The sequence below is a fragment of the Paroedura picta genome, chromosome 7 (assembly GCF_049243985.1).
Source record: "Paroedura picta isolate Pp20150507F chromosome 7, Ppicta_v3.0, whole genome shotgun sequence".
NCBI lineage: Eukaryota > Metazoa > Chordata > Lepidosauria > Squamata > Gekkonidae > Paroedura > Paroedura picta.
Genome location: NC_135375.1, coordinates 64,351,879 through 64,368,810, shown reverse-complemented (window position 1 = coordinate 64,368,810; position 16,932 = coordinate 64,351,879). Strand labels below are relative to the sequence as shown.

Below are 16,932 nucleotides of genomic sequence, written 5' to 3'. Positions count from 1 at the left end.
ATTACTGTTTAACTAGACATGATGGGACTACAGCCTGGCCCTTCTCAGTATGCTCAACCACTACATCATAGTAACTCCTCACAGCATACCTCTATATTTGGTTAGATTTCAATACTCCCCCCACCCCCACCCTTCTAGATTTTCTCCCTTTGAACAAAATGGCTATGATTTCCCCTTGTTGCAATTGGGAGTCTTCTCCAATGGTGAAATGCCAATCTAGACAACAAAAGGTAGCCTGTTTCCCACTGATAAAATAGCTGTTTTAGCACCTGTAAATCTGGTTTGCATTTCATGTAGCCCTTTATTCTGTGTTGATAATAGGATCAGAAAATGAGTTCTGACAGCATGTTGTGCTTTTACAGTATGAAGGGCTCAAAAATGTAAGCTAATTATGAGCACATGGCTTTCAAGAGTCCTATTATATTTAGCTCCATAAATCTGCCTCAGTAAAAGCCGCAGTCTATCTCTACAGCATTTGCTAGTCATTAAGCCATTAATTGTTTTGGGTGTTTTTCTTGTACTGAGATGGGGGAAGGAGTGCTGGGCTCCTTGCTGAAGAAATGGCTTTAAAGAAATGGCTTTAAAGTGGGGACATTTCCTCTCTTTCTTCCCTCTGCATCTTCACAGGAGGTGTTTTTGCCAGAGCTATTGCTCAAACAAGGGAGGAAAAAGTGTGCTGGAATCCCTTACACAGAGGCCTCTGTACTGGAGGGGTTTTTTCAGCACTGCAATTTATATGGTGTCTAGTTTCAGGCCTGAATACCAAGGTCATAATTTTCAGCCATAGATGGTTCTCCCAGATGTCTTTGGTCAAGTTAATCACAGTCTGTCTGAAGGTTATGCTTTCAGGTAATCCGTCAAGGCGTAACTGTAAACCAAGGCCTCCTCCCAGCCCCAGAGGCACACGTTAAAGAAAGTAGAGACGTGGGGGACATTAAATTGGGCCTGATTAAGAAGCCATACTATGTATGATTTTGCATAGTTATTAATGCTTTCATTTTAACTTGACTTGAACACTCAATTGCTCAGAAACATGGTTAAGCAATGTGGTGTAAAGACATCTGTAAACTGCTGAGCTTAGCAGGAATATGCACACACAAAAATCAAATTTGAGGCCTATGTATTTTTAAAAGCTTGAATCCATTTATTTAATATCAGGATGAAAGCTAGACTTGACCCCTGTTTACATGTAACAGTGAAGGCACATACATCTGGTTTGTAAGAAAGAGCTAATGTGTGTTCATTTAATAAATAGAACAAGGGACCAAAACCTGGATAAATATGGTGTTTGCATCATATGTTCAGCTATACATGCATCATATGTTCAGCTATACATGTAACATGGTCAATACATGTCTAAAGGAAAATCAAGTGTACACTGTACATGGATTGTACATGTGTTCTATAACTTGTATAGGAAAGCAATATGACAGTCATTTACACTGATGCCTGTGGGACATCTGTATTTCAAATAGGACTCATGGAATGAAACAAAATTCAAATTCAAAAAACCTTTAATGGCATATAAAACATCATAAGAACAAGGGCAATTCACAATCACAATTAATTGATAAAAATTACATAGTCTAGATAAACAAATAAAAGAAAATAAAATAAGCAGTAACCAACAGTAGATTCCTCCAGAATGCCCAGCAATCATCAATCTCCACCAATTGTAGGTGCCCCTGGTCTAGACCTGATTCTTGCCTAGCCGACTGTCCTTTTGAATCACAGTAGCCAAGAATTCGGCCACCAATTCCGTTATTTCTGGGGACCTATCAGCTAACAAATGTCTGGTTATTCTGTCCATAGGGCCAGAAAGGTCCATCGTAATAGGGACAACAAGTCGTTGTCTAAGCATAGAATGTGATGGGCAATAGAGTAGAATATGTGGCACTGAGTCAGGCTCTAATTGGCAAAATTTACAAAGTCTGTTCCCAATTGGTACATCGCTGTATCTGCCTGCTAGGACAGCTGATGGGAAGATGTTTAATCTAGCAAGCATAAAAGCACGACGATGGAGTGGGTTAATAAGACTTTGCATATAAGTAGCTCCCTGACCTGTGTTGGAAGTAAGGCCGAAGAAGCGGGGGGAACAAATCCGATTGATTCCTGCTTCGATGGTCTGTCTCTCAATATCACGGATGCTTTGTCTAATAATTATGAGGAATGAAACTATCTTTCTGGCCCAGCATCATGCACACTTAGACTTGAGGGAGGAAACTCTGCTAAAGAGAACCCCACAGAACAGACATCTTGAAGAAAAGCAATGAAGCATTTTGTACAGTTGGGCAAAGGAGGGAAATATTGAAGGAGCATACCTTGCCTTTGGTTAAGCCAGCTACAATACTTCACCTTCTCTTTGGGCCATTCCATACCCAGAAAATATACTGAAAGGCTTACCTTTTGTTGATGCCATATTTTTGGCATTTCAAATGATGTCGTCAGCATCCAGTGTCTCAGCAGCAAACCAACAGCAACATCTTCCATTTTAAAGAGCTAGTTGTGGATTTCCCCAACTATGTAGTGCGAGTGAGAGGAGAGCAACTAGCAACCGCACGTTGAAATATGTGGAGACGAAGTAGTGCTATCTTCAGCTCCAGCACCCATCCTCACACCCGCCTCCCTCTCCCTTCTCCTGGGGATGGGGCCTTTTTCTTTCTTTCTTCGTTTTGAAGCAAACTGCCCGGAGCAATGAATATGTGCTAAATTGACCAGGCAGAGCAAAAAAAAACACATTTCCCCACCAGTTAACACACAAAGCATGCCTCTTTACCCCTCCCCCCCAAAAAAAAATTAGGAACAAGATTACTTGTTTAAAGCTTCAAGGCTCATAATTCCAAAAGTGGTGGCAGTAAAATAAACACTATGCATCTCTGATTAGATGCATAGGCATAGCAACAGAGAAGTTTTACTTAAAAAAAGATACCTTGCATCACAGGCCCTTTAAAACATTGAGGTGATTGGCTGCCTAGCTTGATTGACAGGTGGAAGAGAGTCATATGTATAGCATGTTCCTCTTTTCTGCAACTTCAAGTAGGTGTGTGGAGTGCCAAGAAGTGCGAGAAGATAGCAGAGGAAAGCGAGAGAGCCAGGAGGTAAGGAATGGCCAGAGGCACGATTTTGTTTTATAGCATTATGCCATTTAGCTGGCGTAACGCTATTTTTTTCGATGTGCAGAATGGCCCTTTGTGTTGCCTCAACAGCTGTAGTAGAAGATTCTAAGTTTCTAACCTACTTCTGTGGACTTTCATAGTGTGTGCTTATTCCAGCACTGTTCCCACTCATGTCACAGTCCTTCTCACAAAGAATGTTGCTTTCCTCCCTTTTTTTGTGTATTCTGTACAAAGGTAGGCTAATGTTGAGGGAGGGGGCATGGTTGCAGAAGGGTTTCTACATGTGATTTCCTTGCCACAGGCAGAATACCATGCTATGAAGATGGTTGTGCCAGGATTGCTACATAGGGCTATATAATTGCTGTGTTCTCTGAAACCTGGGATGAAGCCTTTTGTGTACTTTTCTCTCCTCCATGGAGTTGATAGCAGCAGCATCCCAAAGGCCATTTACGCACTGGGAACTTCACTGCCCCAGCTCCCGTGCAGGAGCACAAATTGGGGGCAGATGAGTCATACCGGGCCAAATGCTCCCCCGGAAGCGGTGGGGCAACCTTCCATGACTAAAACTCTAGTCTGCAGCCTGGCATGAAGCCACCAGTGCATAAACGGTCCTAGTCTCTCAACGTCTGTTCCAATGGCTGAAATCTTTAATCTGAAGGTGTTAGGGATTGAAGCTGGGACTTTAAAAGGAAAAAAAACTGTTCTGCCACTGGGTTTCAATTATTGATAAAGTTTCTGAGCTATATTAGCAGAACAGCCTAGAGAGATGAAAGCACAACTTATAAAGCTATCATTTGAAAATATTAATTTAAAAAGAACTTATTCTTATCAGATTAAAAAGTAACACACTGAACTAAAGCATCAACTCTCTGCAAACCTGAATTAAAAGACACAAATTTATTTTTAATTATGTATTTGAATGGAAAAATCAACCCTCTGAAGGCATTTTCTATAAGCTGTCATGTATTTGAATAAATAGTTACAGTACAGGCAGATCCCAGCCATGTCTGGCCTTTATTCCTGGGATTAAAAGTAAAGCATGCTTTGGTTGTTCGTGTGTTTTTAAAAGCTGCTCGATAGCTTTGTGTAACTGTCTTTTTAGCTAATTACAGCCAGTATTTGCTTAATCTCACTGTGCCATCTTGTACTGTCGGAGTGCTGCTTTTTCAAAGTGGTACAAAGCAAAACACATTCCGAATCTTGGACAATTATGCCAAAATCCCTGGTAATATCTCCCTCCTTCCTAATCTTTGTTTTGCTCCTGAATCTCATGGTAACGGGAACAGCCGTCAAACATGGCTTCAGGCTGTCTGACTCCCTCGGGAGAATTTATGCGGTTTTTCTACTTCCTTTCCTTATTAGGAGGCAGGAATCCACAACACCTATTAGAACAAGTATGCATAAAGGGTAATGGCTCTGCAATTTATTAGGGGCCTGTTCTTCTTCAAGGGAGTCATCAAACATAAGCACAAAGTCTGCGCCAGTGGCCGCGGGTGAGTATTGCCATGATACAGCAGGTGAAGGAGACATGGGTTGCCAACTTTGAATTTAAAAAAATGTAGCACCTCAAAGCTTATTTGAAAAAAGGACCTAATGACAAAATGCATCTGAGAGCATGGGCAAACATCCTTTCCATTTGAAAGGGAACCAAAATGGATCCAGCAAAACCTGCCTCTTAGCAAGTGGAAAGCACTTCTGGTTTCTGAACAAGGAGCAGGGTTTGTTTGTTTTTTTTAGATACTGATGTAAGATTAAAGTTTTCACTGAAAATGCATAGAGAACAGTAATAGTAGTAGTAGCGGCAGCGGCAGCAGCAGCAGCAGCAGCATTGGTAGTAAGTTTATTACAGAAGTAGACCAGAGCAGTATAGAGCTCTCAATATGTAACAATGCAAAAATAAGTACCATCCTTTCTCTTGAGCTTGCTTGCTTTTCTTCTAGCAAATGACACAGCAGAGCTACCACATAACATTTTGATGACTGAAGCAGAAAAAAAAACAAATTGTGTCCTCTTTCTTCATGGCTTGACAATAAGGACACAGGACCATTAATTAAGTTGCCATTCTTTTATGGTGCTCCAAATGTTCAATCTGAAATACCCATCTCAATCTGCCTCCTGGCCCCATGTCATAAGAGATGGAAAAGGAAACAATAAACCTCTTTCATACCATGATAGAACTGAAAAGGTGCTATAGTCCAATCCTCTGCTCAGTGTAGGGAATCCAAATATCATTTTTCAGAATTCAGGTTGAGTAGGTCTGAATCCCATTATCAGTATAGGGATTTGGGTTTGGGCAATTTGGGCTTTCCAAATTGATTTGGCTCCATTATAACCTATGGAGCTATTAAAATCTGTTCAGTGGCTGTGATGGTGGAGATTGAGGTAGAGGCACCAAATTTTCAGGTTAGCTGCTGGAGCCTCTCCTCTAAAGGAGCCCCAAGTTTCAAAAAGATTGGATCATGTCTCTACACCCAAACAGGCCAAAGCCAAGCAGCAAAACTCAGAAGCTGAACAGAGAATACTAACAGAAAACCCCAAAAGAACTAAAACAGAACAAAAAAAAAAAACCACAACAAAAATAACACAAACAAAGAAAAGAACAAGAAGGGCCTTGCTGTCAAGACACCCGACTGCCTGACCCCTCCCCAGCAGCACGCACCCACCAAGTCCAAACAACATCATTTAAGGGGGGAGGGAGGTAAAATTGTTTTAAAAGATTAATTAAACCAGTAGAAGTCTTCTCTAGCAATGATCAGAACCATTCCAGAAGTCCACACCACACAGCAAGTTATTGCTCAAGCGAGCCAAGCACCAGATTGTGCCAGGCTAAGAGCAGAAGTGAGCAAAAGTTACGAGCCACATCTCCAGCAGTAGACTCAAACAGCAAAGCAAGGTAGGATCAGCTTTATGCCCTCTGAACATACACCAGAGGATTTTTTTTAAGAGCCAGCTTCTGTGATTGGCCAAAGAGCAGTTTCCCCTCAAACCTGTATGAAGGAAACAATATGCAGTTCCGTGAGCTCATTGGAAGAATGTGACAGCTAGAGAAGAGAAATGAAATGGCCTCATTCTTATCAGTTTAAACTTGAGAGCTTTCTCTTCTGAAGCCAGTGAATTCCACATGTTCATAGAAGGCTTTGCTGAGCTTGGTTTATCCCATAAGGATTCAAGCCCTGAATTATGTACAAATGAAGTCAATGCCTTCTAAAGCTCTGCAGAGTCATTAGGATTATTTGCCAGCACAAACAGATACAGAAAAATCTGCTGCCCTGCACTATACATCCATTTATTTATTGTGGAGGGAAATAATAGTCTCAACAGAGACTCTCAAGGTTTCTATGAGCATAAATGAGAGGAAAAGCTAGTTCTTGGTCTTGTTCCTAAAATTATCCTTCTTCCTTGGAATCTTGTCTCTGACAGTACTGTACGGTCAAGAGTGCTGCCTCAGCATTCTAAAATTAGTTCAGCAGTACCATAGTCCTCTGGAGGCTGTCCACAATTCATCTGGCTGTTCCTGCAACTCCCATCCTGAGGCAATAATGTAAACAAAGGTTTTGAAAAAAATCTATTGCTTGCCAGAACCATGTAACTGAAGAACACATCTGGCCTCACATGCAAAGATAGCTTGAGAGGCAGGGTAGTGATATAGTATTCCTCCTAGAAAATAATTCTAAAATGTAAAAGATTGCTTGAGGAGAACAGTTAAAACCTGGGCATAGTACCACCTGAACTTCGTTGCCATGAGAGCCACAGTTTGCATAACCTGACATCACTATGCTTGCTAACAATTTAAGAGACACACAACTGGAATTTCCCTTGTTCTTTTAGCTTTTTACATTCCAAATTAGACTGATATTATTCATTCCTTCAGGTGTACATGCTACACAATTCTTTTTCACTGGTAACCAAATCCTTCTTAATCATTTATATAGCACAATTATATAGTTCAATGTTGTACCTCAAACTGACAAAAGAAGCAACTAGAATGAAAAGAGGAAAGAAAGAGTCAGTTGTCTCATGCCTATGTTGTAAGACAGCACAAAATATCACACTTTACATCATCTATACTGATGGCATAGGACAGAAATTTTGATACCAAACTTATGATTTCCATATTTTATCAGGTGAGAGTAAATACATAGTCTTCAATTCTTGATTTTTTTTAAAACAAAAATTAAATGTCCCCTTATAAAATGGAACAAATTAATCTTTTTGTGGCAGAGGGGAGGGGTGCACAATATAAAAACATAAACAATAAAGGCCTTCAAACTTTGTGCTTAGAATTGGGTGAGGGGTTTACAACCTATCAAAACATTAGTTTTAAGGGTGTGTGTTTTTTTTAAATACTGCCCTATTACACTAGTGGACTCTTCCATCTTTATGCTGTCATGCGACTGTACTTATGTAACAACAACAGCAACAGCCTCTCCCCTGTAAATATACTGTTGGGACACACATACATTATCTCTTATTGTATCAGTCTCCATTTCATAATGCATATCTCTTCTACTGCTACTGAAGCTTATTAAGCTTTCTCTATTCTCAGCTAGATATGCAATTACTATTTCCCTGCTTAGAGTAGACATTCTATAGAGAAGAATTAATTCACTGACACTGTCAGGGAGCATAGCAGCCCCTGACTCTATCATGATACCCCCATATTCTAGTTAGTTACTGAGAGTCAGGTGCACAGATAGCCTTGATGGTTGGGCCCTATGGCTCTCCTTGCCTTCCAGCTGATTGACAGTCTGGCCATGAAGGAAGAACCATCTTGTTTACCTGATCAATGACTGGGTCAACAGGGAAGTCCTGCCCTATTCGCAACTGAGACCTGCCAGGGAAGTGGTGGAGCAGCCTGAGACAAACAGAGGCTGCCCATCAGATAATAGGTTGGGCTATCAATTCTAGCTTGGGAAAATCATGGAGATGTGGAGGAAGAACACAGGAGGGCAGGGTTTGGAGAGGGGAGGGAGTTCAGTGAAAATGTGATACCTTACAATCCACCTTCTGAAGTTGCTCTTTCCTCTATGATAAAGAGATCAGTTGTAATTCTGGGAGAACTCAAGGCCCTGTTGAAAGCTGGCAACCCTATCTGAGGGGACATATCCTCACATAGAGCATGACAGACAACCCTGCATTCATAATGCATACTTAATGTATTAAATATAAATTTTAAACCCCTATAACATACACAACATATTTTGTAAATAGGCTAGTCAGGTCAAGACCCCTGCAATGTTTATGAATTGTTGGCAAAAGGGGGAAAGGTGACACTTCTGCCTCTGGTCATTGGTCAGGGATGTGGGGGCAGGGTTGTCAGATACAAGTTGGGAGATTTCTGGAGATTTGGGGATGGAGCTGTGGAAGACAGGGCGCTCAGTGGGGAACAATGGCATATAGTCCACCCTCCAAAGCATCCATTTTCCCCAGGGCAACTGATCTCTGTAGTCTAGAGATGAGCTGTAATTCCAGGAGACTGCAAACTTTGTTTAAGGTAAATTGTTTAACTCAAACACCAGAGTTTGGTAACAGTGTTCTGCAATAGATTCTGTGTGCCAGATTTCAGGCTGATGAGATAGTGCTGTGTAGTGATTTGTGTCAGACTAGAATCTGGGAGACCCAGGTCTGAATCCCCATTTTGCTATAGAAGCTTGCTGGGTGGCCATTCTTGGTCTTTGTCAGGATAAGGGGAGAAATAGAATTTTCAGGCTTTACAACAGCATGATGCTATAAAGCTAACAGGCTTGAAATAATTTATTCTATCTTTAATTTTTTAAAATGTAACTTTTATGACAGGGTGCAATAACATACAAGAAGGTAGCTTATATTGTTCCGGGCTTCACTCAATGCTTGTCTGTTTCTAAGAAAACCTCTAAACAGTCTTGGTAAGTCTTGCAGTGCAATACAATTATTTTGCACGTACTTTTTCTTTATATGGTACAAATGACAGAAGTGATAAGTTCATTCTCAAATGAAAACTAGAGCAGTGTTCTAATGATGATACAGGTCAATAAGATCTTCTTTCCAGCATGACGTTAATCTAACAGAGTGATATTCTCAGGACAGAAATCTCCACCAAGGTGCAAGAGCATGGTCAACTCATGGTGTTTTGGGAAACTTAGAATGTTTTCTTCGCTGCTGTAAGAAAAGGAAATATCATCATCTTGGAATGGGCCAACAACCATACTATCTCAAAGAGGAAACCACTGACAGATTTTATGAGCCATGTTCAGTATATAAAAATGAGTATCTACGCCAGTTGGCATTTAACTTCTATGTATTCAAACAATCAAACTGCAGCACAGCCTGCTTGCAATTCCCAATCATGACAAAATCATATACCAAGAAAAGACAGTGTTAGCAATACTGAGTATGCCAATATTTTCTTCTTGCACTCAGGTATCTGGTTCTCTGTTTTCTAAATTAAATGGTGCCTATGCCAGAGCTGTTCCAAATTCTTGGCCCACATATACACCATCATCGACTTCCCACTGTCTTTCCTCTGTCTACTTTCTTCCCAAAACCAGACCCACAAATTAGTTCAAGTATTTAAAAGGCTGCCATATAGAGGATGGAGCAGAATTGTTCTCTCTTGCCCCGAAGGGATGGACAAGAACCAATGGGATTAAATTAATTAAAAAGAAATTCCATCTCAACATCCAGAAGAAGTTCCTGACGGTTAGAGCAGTTTCTCAGTGGAACAGGCTTCCTCGGGAGGTGGTGGATTCTTCATCTTTGGAAATTTTTAAGCAGAGGCTGGATAGCCATCTGACGGAGAGGCTGATTCTGTGAAGGCTTAAGGGGGTGGCAGGTTACAGTGGATGAGCGATAGGGATGTGAGTGTCCTGCATAGTGCAGGGGGTGGACTAGATGGCCCATGAGGTCCCTTCCAACTCTATGATTCTATGATTCTATGAACAATGCAAAGAAGCAACCCAAGCTTTCTTATAGCTATGACTCTCTCTCTCTCTCTGACTCTATACTTTCCTTTGTAGTACTAGAGGAACAAGATTGCACTGAGCAAGTAAAAAAGAAGAAAAAGAACCAAAGCCTCTTACAGTGCTTCAGTACCCCAAATGCTCATAAAATTAATTCTGACCAAATTCATATTTTATTCTGAGACCATGAATCTCTGGATTCCATACTTGTGATCATTAACACCTTGTTAGTGTACAAAAACATCCACAATATTAAGGGAGTTTCATCACCTGCTTTTAAGGCGTAAGGAACTTGCATGCAGTACTTCAGCTAACTATAGTAATTGAAAGATCTGCTGCTGATTTCTCAGTATATTGATATTTTTTATTATGAAGCCTATTTTTAGAGATTTGTTATAACAAATTCAGCAGACAAAGAGTACAAGCAAGAATAAATGTGCATTTGTATAAAATGCTATATTTCACTGTGCTGTTTATATGCAAGCCAAAATTGTAAATCTAAAAAAAAGTATGCACCGTATGTGTATCATAAATTGACATGATTTATGGAGTTAAATACAATAAAGCTAGACTTTTCAGCTATCAGATAGAAAAATAAGGGTCATGCAAAGGAGAGGATGCTCAAATGGACTGAATAATGTCATACAGAAGAACCAAGAAGGGGGGGAAAGTCAAGTACTCCAGGCTGAGATGAACAGAATACAGTCACAGAAAGAAAGCACATGTGCACAAAAGAGGAGCAGATGTGGTAGGTATTAGAGAGAGTGGGACATAAGTGAGGATCAGCGAGTGAGAGTAAAAGAGGCACTAGGACAGATGTGCACACAGTTTGGAAGAGGGGAGTCATTGTGTTGGCAATGTATAAATCAAAGAATAGGTGTTTTTCAGTTGAGGTATGATAAGTGAATCAGAGGCAGGGAGAAACACCTCAGAAGAGAAACAGGAAGGAGGGGAGTTATTTTTCATAGAGCTAGGTGGTTCAAGACAGATGTTCAAGCTGTACTACAAATCCAAAATCTGACATTAAATAGGAGCCACACCCAAAAAGATGATAGAACACTGGCGAAAGACAATTTCATGGTTTCTTAAGTCCATACACTGCAGAATTTGAGAATATTATGCTGCACCCCATCACAGATGAGTGGAGGGTTCCTAAGAGAATAAGGGTGCCCTGGATTCTTTAAAGGGTGTCTTTTGTATAGCATGATAGCTTGTACACGTACAAAAGAAAGCCAGGCAGTGGAGGGAGCGTCATCTCATAAAACTGATTTTCTACAGATTCTACATAGTTTTGAGTAGTTTTTTTTAATGTTCCCTTCTTTGTATAATTAAAAACCTTCTCAGCTAATTTGGCAGCCTTTGCATGAACCAGAAGGGTTCTTAGCCCCTGCCTCGAGTCAGACAGACGGTGCTGCAAGCCAAAGCACATAGTAATCTGAGCTGTTTCCTCATCATCATGAACACTTGCTATGTCTGCAGCAAAAAACATTGGATGAGATGAAGGAAAAGTGATATCTCTGCAATTATCTTGCTGCATGTCACACTAAATGTCTTGTTTGATAATTATGCAGGTACTCCTTAGGAGAGAGAACTGAAAAGAAAACATTCCCAATAGGAGATCTGTCTGGGTGAAGGTCTGCTGGACTGACTTCTTCAGTTGTGTGGGCATGGAATATGACTACGCTGAGTAGTGTGTGTGGAGGTGACACATTTGTGAACTGATTCCAGTGGTCACTAGTAGAGCAACATTTTTGATAGAGATTAATCCTGAAAATAGACATAAGGAGTGAAGCCAGAGACCCAGTTTCAAATCCCCACTCTGCCCTAGTACAGTCACTCCCTTTCAAACGAAATCAACTCTTGGGTAATAAAGCAGGGTATAAATCTATCAATAAAAGGTTTGAACAGAAAGTCAATTGAGAGCACCAATTTTTATTCCAATATATCAGCCACCAAAGCTGATGACAGACCGTTACCATTATATCATAACAGCTGGTATAGCACAGCGACTAATAGATGGTAAGTGATACAGGAGGAGTTAATGATTCAGACATCATTTCAGGCATACACAAAAAAATTAACTAGACTGGACACTTTCTTAACCTCAGTATATAACACTGTGACAATGTAGAGGTCTGTGTTTACATTGTCCTTGAAATGCAGAATGCGCACACCATATGTATACCAAATATTTATTTTATTTAAAACATTTTATACCACCTTTCCATCAGAACAGAATTCCCAGGTTGCCAAATATAAAAATACTAAAACAAGTTAAAACATTAAAAATATAAAACAATTCAATAAAACACACACCAACATGGTGGAGGAGGGCCAGCAGCTGTTACTGGGGTATGCCAAACTAAACCAAAAGTTTTCTCCCACTGGCAGAAGACACCAATAGAGGGAGACAGATTCCTGGGAAGGCAGGGCCAAAGTCTTGGATTGCCACCCATCTAGCCTTAGATGGTGGGGGTGACCAAAGTGGGGCCTCTGAAGATGAATGGAGTGAACAGGTTGGTTCATAGGGAAGAAGACAGTCCTTAAGGTATTATTCATGACTAGAGTTAAAGCCCATTTTATATTTAAATAAAATGGGCGCTAGATGGCTTCCCCCCTCCCCGACTCCCAAAGGCTTCTGCATAGCCGGGAACGGCATGGGGCGGGTTAGTGAGGCGGGCCGTGCCGTCCGTGGGGCCGCAGAAGCCTTTCTCCTCCCCCCCTCCAGACCGCGGAAGGCTTCTGCGGGGCCGGGCTTGGCTTGCTCAAAGTCAGGCTACCTTTCTTCTCCGCTGGCAGCTCCAGAGCAGCCGGGAGCTGCGGGGATGGTGGGTTGCGGCCGGCTGTGAGGTGGACAGCCATGTGCCACGCTGTGTGCGGCCGGGTTGGGTGGCGGCGGGCAGCGGAAGGCGTACGGCCGGTTGGGGTTGGGGGAGGGGGAGGGGAACGACGCATGCTCTGGAGCTGGTGCATGCGTGGTCACTTGTCGTGGGGTGGGCGGAGGGAGCGTGGGGGGAGGAAGCCACGCATGTGCGGAACTCTGCACATGCATGGTTCAGTTGTTTGGCGGTGCGGCATTCGCGTGGGTCGTGCGGTCTGGCCGCGCCGTTGCAGTGGGCTGGAGTAGGCCGGGGAGAACGGGCTGGTCGTCGAGGGGGTGAGTACGGTTGAGTGGGAGTGTGTCTGGGTGGGTGGCGGGGCAAAGGCTTGTGTTGGAGGGTAGGGTTTTGGGGAGAAGCGCGGCAGAGTCGGCGGTGCTTGTTGTGGGCAGTGTTGGTGCGGTTGGTGAGGGAGGAGGGCTCGATGTTGGGGGGTGTGCATTGTCGTTCGGTGGTGGCGGGTGCGGGGAAGGAGGGACGAAGGGGGAGATGTTGGGGGTAGGAAGCAAACGGGAGGTTTACTGGCGGGTGGCAGCTGACCTTCTGGCGGCAGCGGTAGGGTCCTGGAGGCGGGGAGCTGGTAGCAGGAAGGTGTCGTGGGAGCCGTGGGATTCGTTCCCAGCTCCCCAGGCAAGTTGGGAGGGTGTGCGGCTGGAAAGGAGCAGGGCCTCCGCGTCTTCGATGCGGCATCCCTGCTCCTTTCCCCGCATCGAGGCGCAGTCCATGGCAGCCAAGCATGTGAAGCGTGTGAAGCGTGCCTCCCCATTGCCTCCTTGGTCCAGGAGTGACAGTTGTGGCTCCTGATTCGCCCCTCCGAGTTTTTATCCCGTACAGCGCCAGCCATAACTCCTCCCAACTTGCCCTTAGCCTTTTATTAATAACCGCAGAGCGGTTTACAGATAGCTTGGTGTTCAGTTTATGATGTTACAGCTAATAAAGATGACAAGCAGAATTAATCACTTATGTGAGCCCTACCCTGAGGTTTGAAGTATTACAATCCAAAAATGGGTTTACCACTTCATGTATTTGTGAGATTTAAGCCCTGAAGCCCAGCTTCTTAAACATATATGGCTATAAAATATCTCCAAAGACACTTAAAAAAAAAAATCTGTCTAGCCAAATTGATTGCAGTTCTTTCCATTGCAGGCATAAAGCGTATAAAACGAATTAAATGGCTAAAGGGTTTTAAGAACTCAAAATGTTTATTGTTCAGTTTGCTTGATAATCCTTTCTAACTCTATCTACAACTATTGTAAAAATAAATTAGGAACATTTAATCTTCATACTATCATAATGCAAAACACATAATTATCTGTTCATGACACCTTCAATAAGCTGTGTTAGAAATAAGCCAATCAAGGTATTGTGATTGTGATTGTTTGCTGTGCAAGAAATAAAAGGTTTCCCAGAATATTTGGACTGATATCAAGAGGCTGCAAAGAATCTTGATATACCACAGACAACATCAGGGGAAGATTTTTGGTGGAGACAGATAGGGCCAGCAATTATTTCTCTTTTAATTATTTCTTTTCACAACTGTGAAAGGGTCTGCCATTAATTATTACTAAAGTGGACAGTTTTATTTCTCCAATGTTTTGTGAACTACAACTGAACTCAAAAGGACTGCTTAGCTGTTTTAGCAAAGAATTATCATATGGCATCATATTATGACAGAGTTTACTAATTTGCCACAATTTGCTTTTGCCTTATATCGCCATAGTTATGATGGTCTTTGTTGGTCTTAAAGGTGCTATTGGACTAAATTTATGTTGTGCTACTTCAGACCAACACGGCTACCCACTGGAATCTATGCCTTGTTGTTGGACTTCCAGAGGAACCAGTTGGCTGGGCTAAATGGAGTACTGGTCTGATCCATCAGGATTCTTCTTAAATTCTTGATCTTGTGTGATTTATAACCCCTGCAAATACCTTCGTGATCCTCACCCAGAAACATATATTTTAAGCACTATCCTTCATGGAGCTAAGGTAAACTGGAATGTCAGAAAGCATCTGGCACAATTTATCAGTTAGTTAAAGCCTTAGATAAGACAGAAGACAAATATCAGGCTCCAACACATCAATCACTTGTCCTCCTTGCTTTTAGTTTTGAGGAGTAAAAACAGATTACATATTTTTGGTCAGAAACATTCCTTTTGCATAAACAAAATCTAGATGGATAAAATGTAGGATTCATAGCTCTGCAGAGATTAGATTTCAGCCCTGCAAAATACCAGCCATAGTTTGACAGATGAAAAGGCCTCTCTGTTAAAGTAAGGCTATTGTCTCCACTGCAGATGTACCTGTTTCAGTTTTGTCACTCTCAGGCTGGTGCTTCTGGTGGCTCAAAGGCTAGACCAACAGAAGCACTGGCACTGGCTTCTGGAAATAACATTGTGACCAAATTGCCCATCCATGGGCTGGCAAACAGGCCAACAAGCTTTCCCTTCCACCATGCATGCCCATAGCGCTCATCTTGTACCATGCATCTGAGAAAGGGACTGATGCAATCTTTTCACATAATCCCCTGAAACAATATCTCCTGTTGCAGATGTAAAAAACAAAACCCTACATAAATTCTATGTACATGTGGCAGCTCTTCAGGCCCCAGGTCTACACTGGAACATTTTTACATTTAGATACAAAAAACTGATAAGGTTTGTACTTTCATCTGATCCTGTTTCTTTTCATTTGCATTCCTTAAAAAAAATAATGTCCCCATTGTTTGCATGAGGACTAGAAAGGTTTCATCTCCCCATAATAACACAGGGCAGGAAATATCCCAAAGCCCCCATTGATGATGCACAAAGGGGTTGTTCTTACACTACTTTTCATGGCAGTTAAGTCAGTCGGCTATTAACCCAGCATGATGAAAGGGCCAGAGATGGGAAACAGGGAACCTGCACTATCCCTGAATAAGAACCGTCACAGTCAGGAAACTCAGATCATCACGCTGTAATCAGCAAGAAACAGGCCAAATTATCAGGAGTTAAAATATTTAAATCTTATTGACAGGCAAGATATAAGCTGTGTGAGAGAACATTTCAAGTTCCTGTCAAGTACAGAGTCTTTGGCTTTACAAATGAAATGATTTTGATAAATAGAGGAGGGGAGGATGTGACATTTTAACTATCCATTATGGTTCATCTACAAAAAGAGAACTCAACCACATTTTGAAATATTTTGTCATATCAAGTATCCTCCCTACTGTTGCAGAGAATTGTTCTGAAGAGGACTCCAAGTCTGTTTTACTTCCTGCCCCTGCTTGACCTCTCTCTGTGTGTGTGGGGGGGAGGGGGCACACAACACTGGGAAATTTAGAAAATTAAGCTTGGGAACATTTGCAATAGGGTGCATTTCACACTATTGTTTAGTTAAAATATTTATTAGCTGCCTTTCTTCCTTATGCATCTCAAGGCAGCTTACAATAATGCAATATATCACATAGGTTACATTTAAAGAAAAAAAATAAAAACCACAGTTTATAACTGTTTTATTCAAATGCAGCTCTAAATAAGATCTTCAAGTGGGGGGAAAGGTGCACAATGCTGGGAAGTTATTCCATAAACAAGGGTTGCCACAGAAAAGGCTCTCTCTCATGCACTCACCAAACACACTCTTTGGTTGATGTGACAGTCAGAAAGGCCTCTGCCTGGATCTTAATGCCCAGAGAAGATAGTCATTAAGACACTCTGGTCCCAAGTAGGACTAAAGCTTAAAACCAAAACCTTGAATTGAACTTGGGAGCAGATTAGTAGCCAGTGCTGTAATATCAAAGTCACTTGCTCTTGATAGCTGGCCCCAATCAACTACCTAGCCATATGGCTCTGCACCAGCTGCAACTACTGAACACTCTTCAAGGGTAGCACCAAGTAGAGTACATTGAAACAGTCTAGTCTAGATGTAATTCAGGCATGAATCACTCTGGCTAGAATGGATTCCATTGACATAAACCAGCATGGTGTGGTGGTTAGGAGTAGCAGTTTATAATCCAGCAAGCTG

General features: G+C 41.8%; 1 protein-coding gene across 9 annotated transcripts in view; it reads right to left on the bottom strand.

Moving 5' to 3' along the window:
* Nucleotides 1-1,496: 1,496 nt before the first annotated feature.
* LOC143841024 (uncharacterized) overlaps nucleotides 1,497-16,932 on the bottom strand; it is a 182,623-nt gene continuing 167,187 nt past the window's right edge. For 8 of the 9 annotated variants that reach the window (XR_013232531.1, XM_077344610.1, XM_077344613.1 and 5 more), the window contains one exon: nucleotides 1,497-9,254. Coding sequence is in view for 8 of the 9 variants with exons in the window: in XM_077344610.1 (XP_077200725.1) it covers nucleotides 9,152-9,254 (103 nt within the window). In the remaining variant the exon portion in view is untranslated. The remainder of the gene's footprint in view (nucleotides 9,255-16,932) is intronic. The other variant, XM_077344609.1, reaches the window with a different exon arrangement.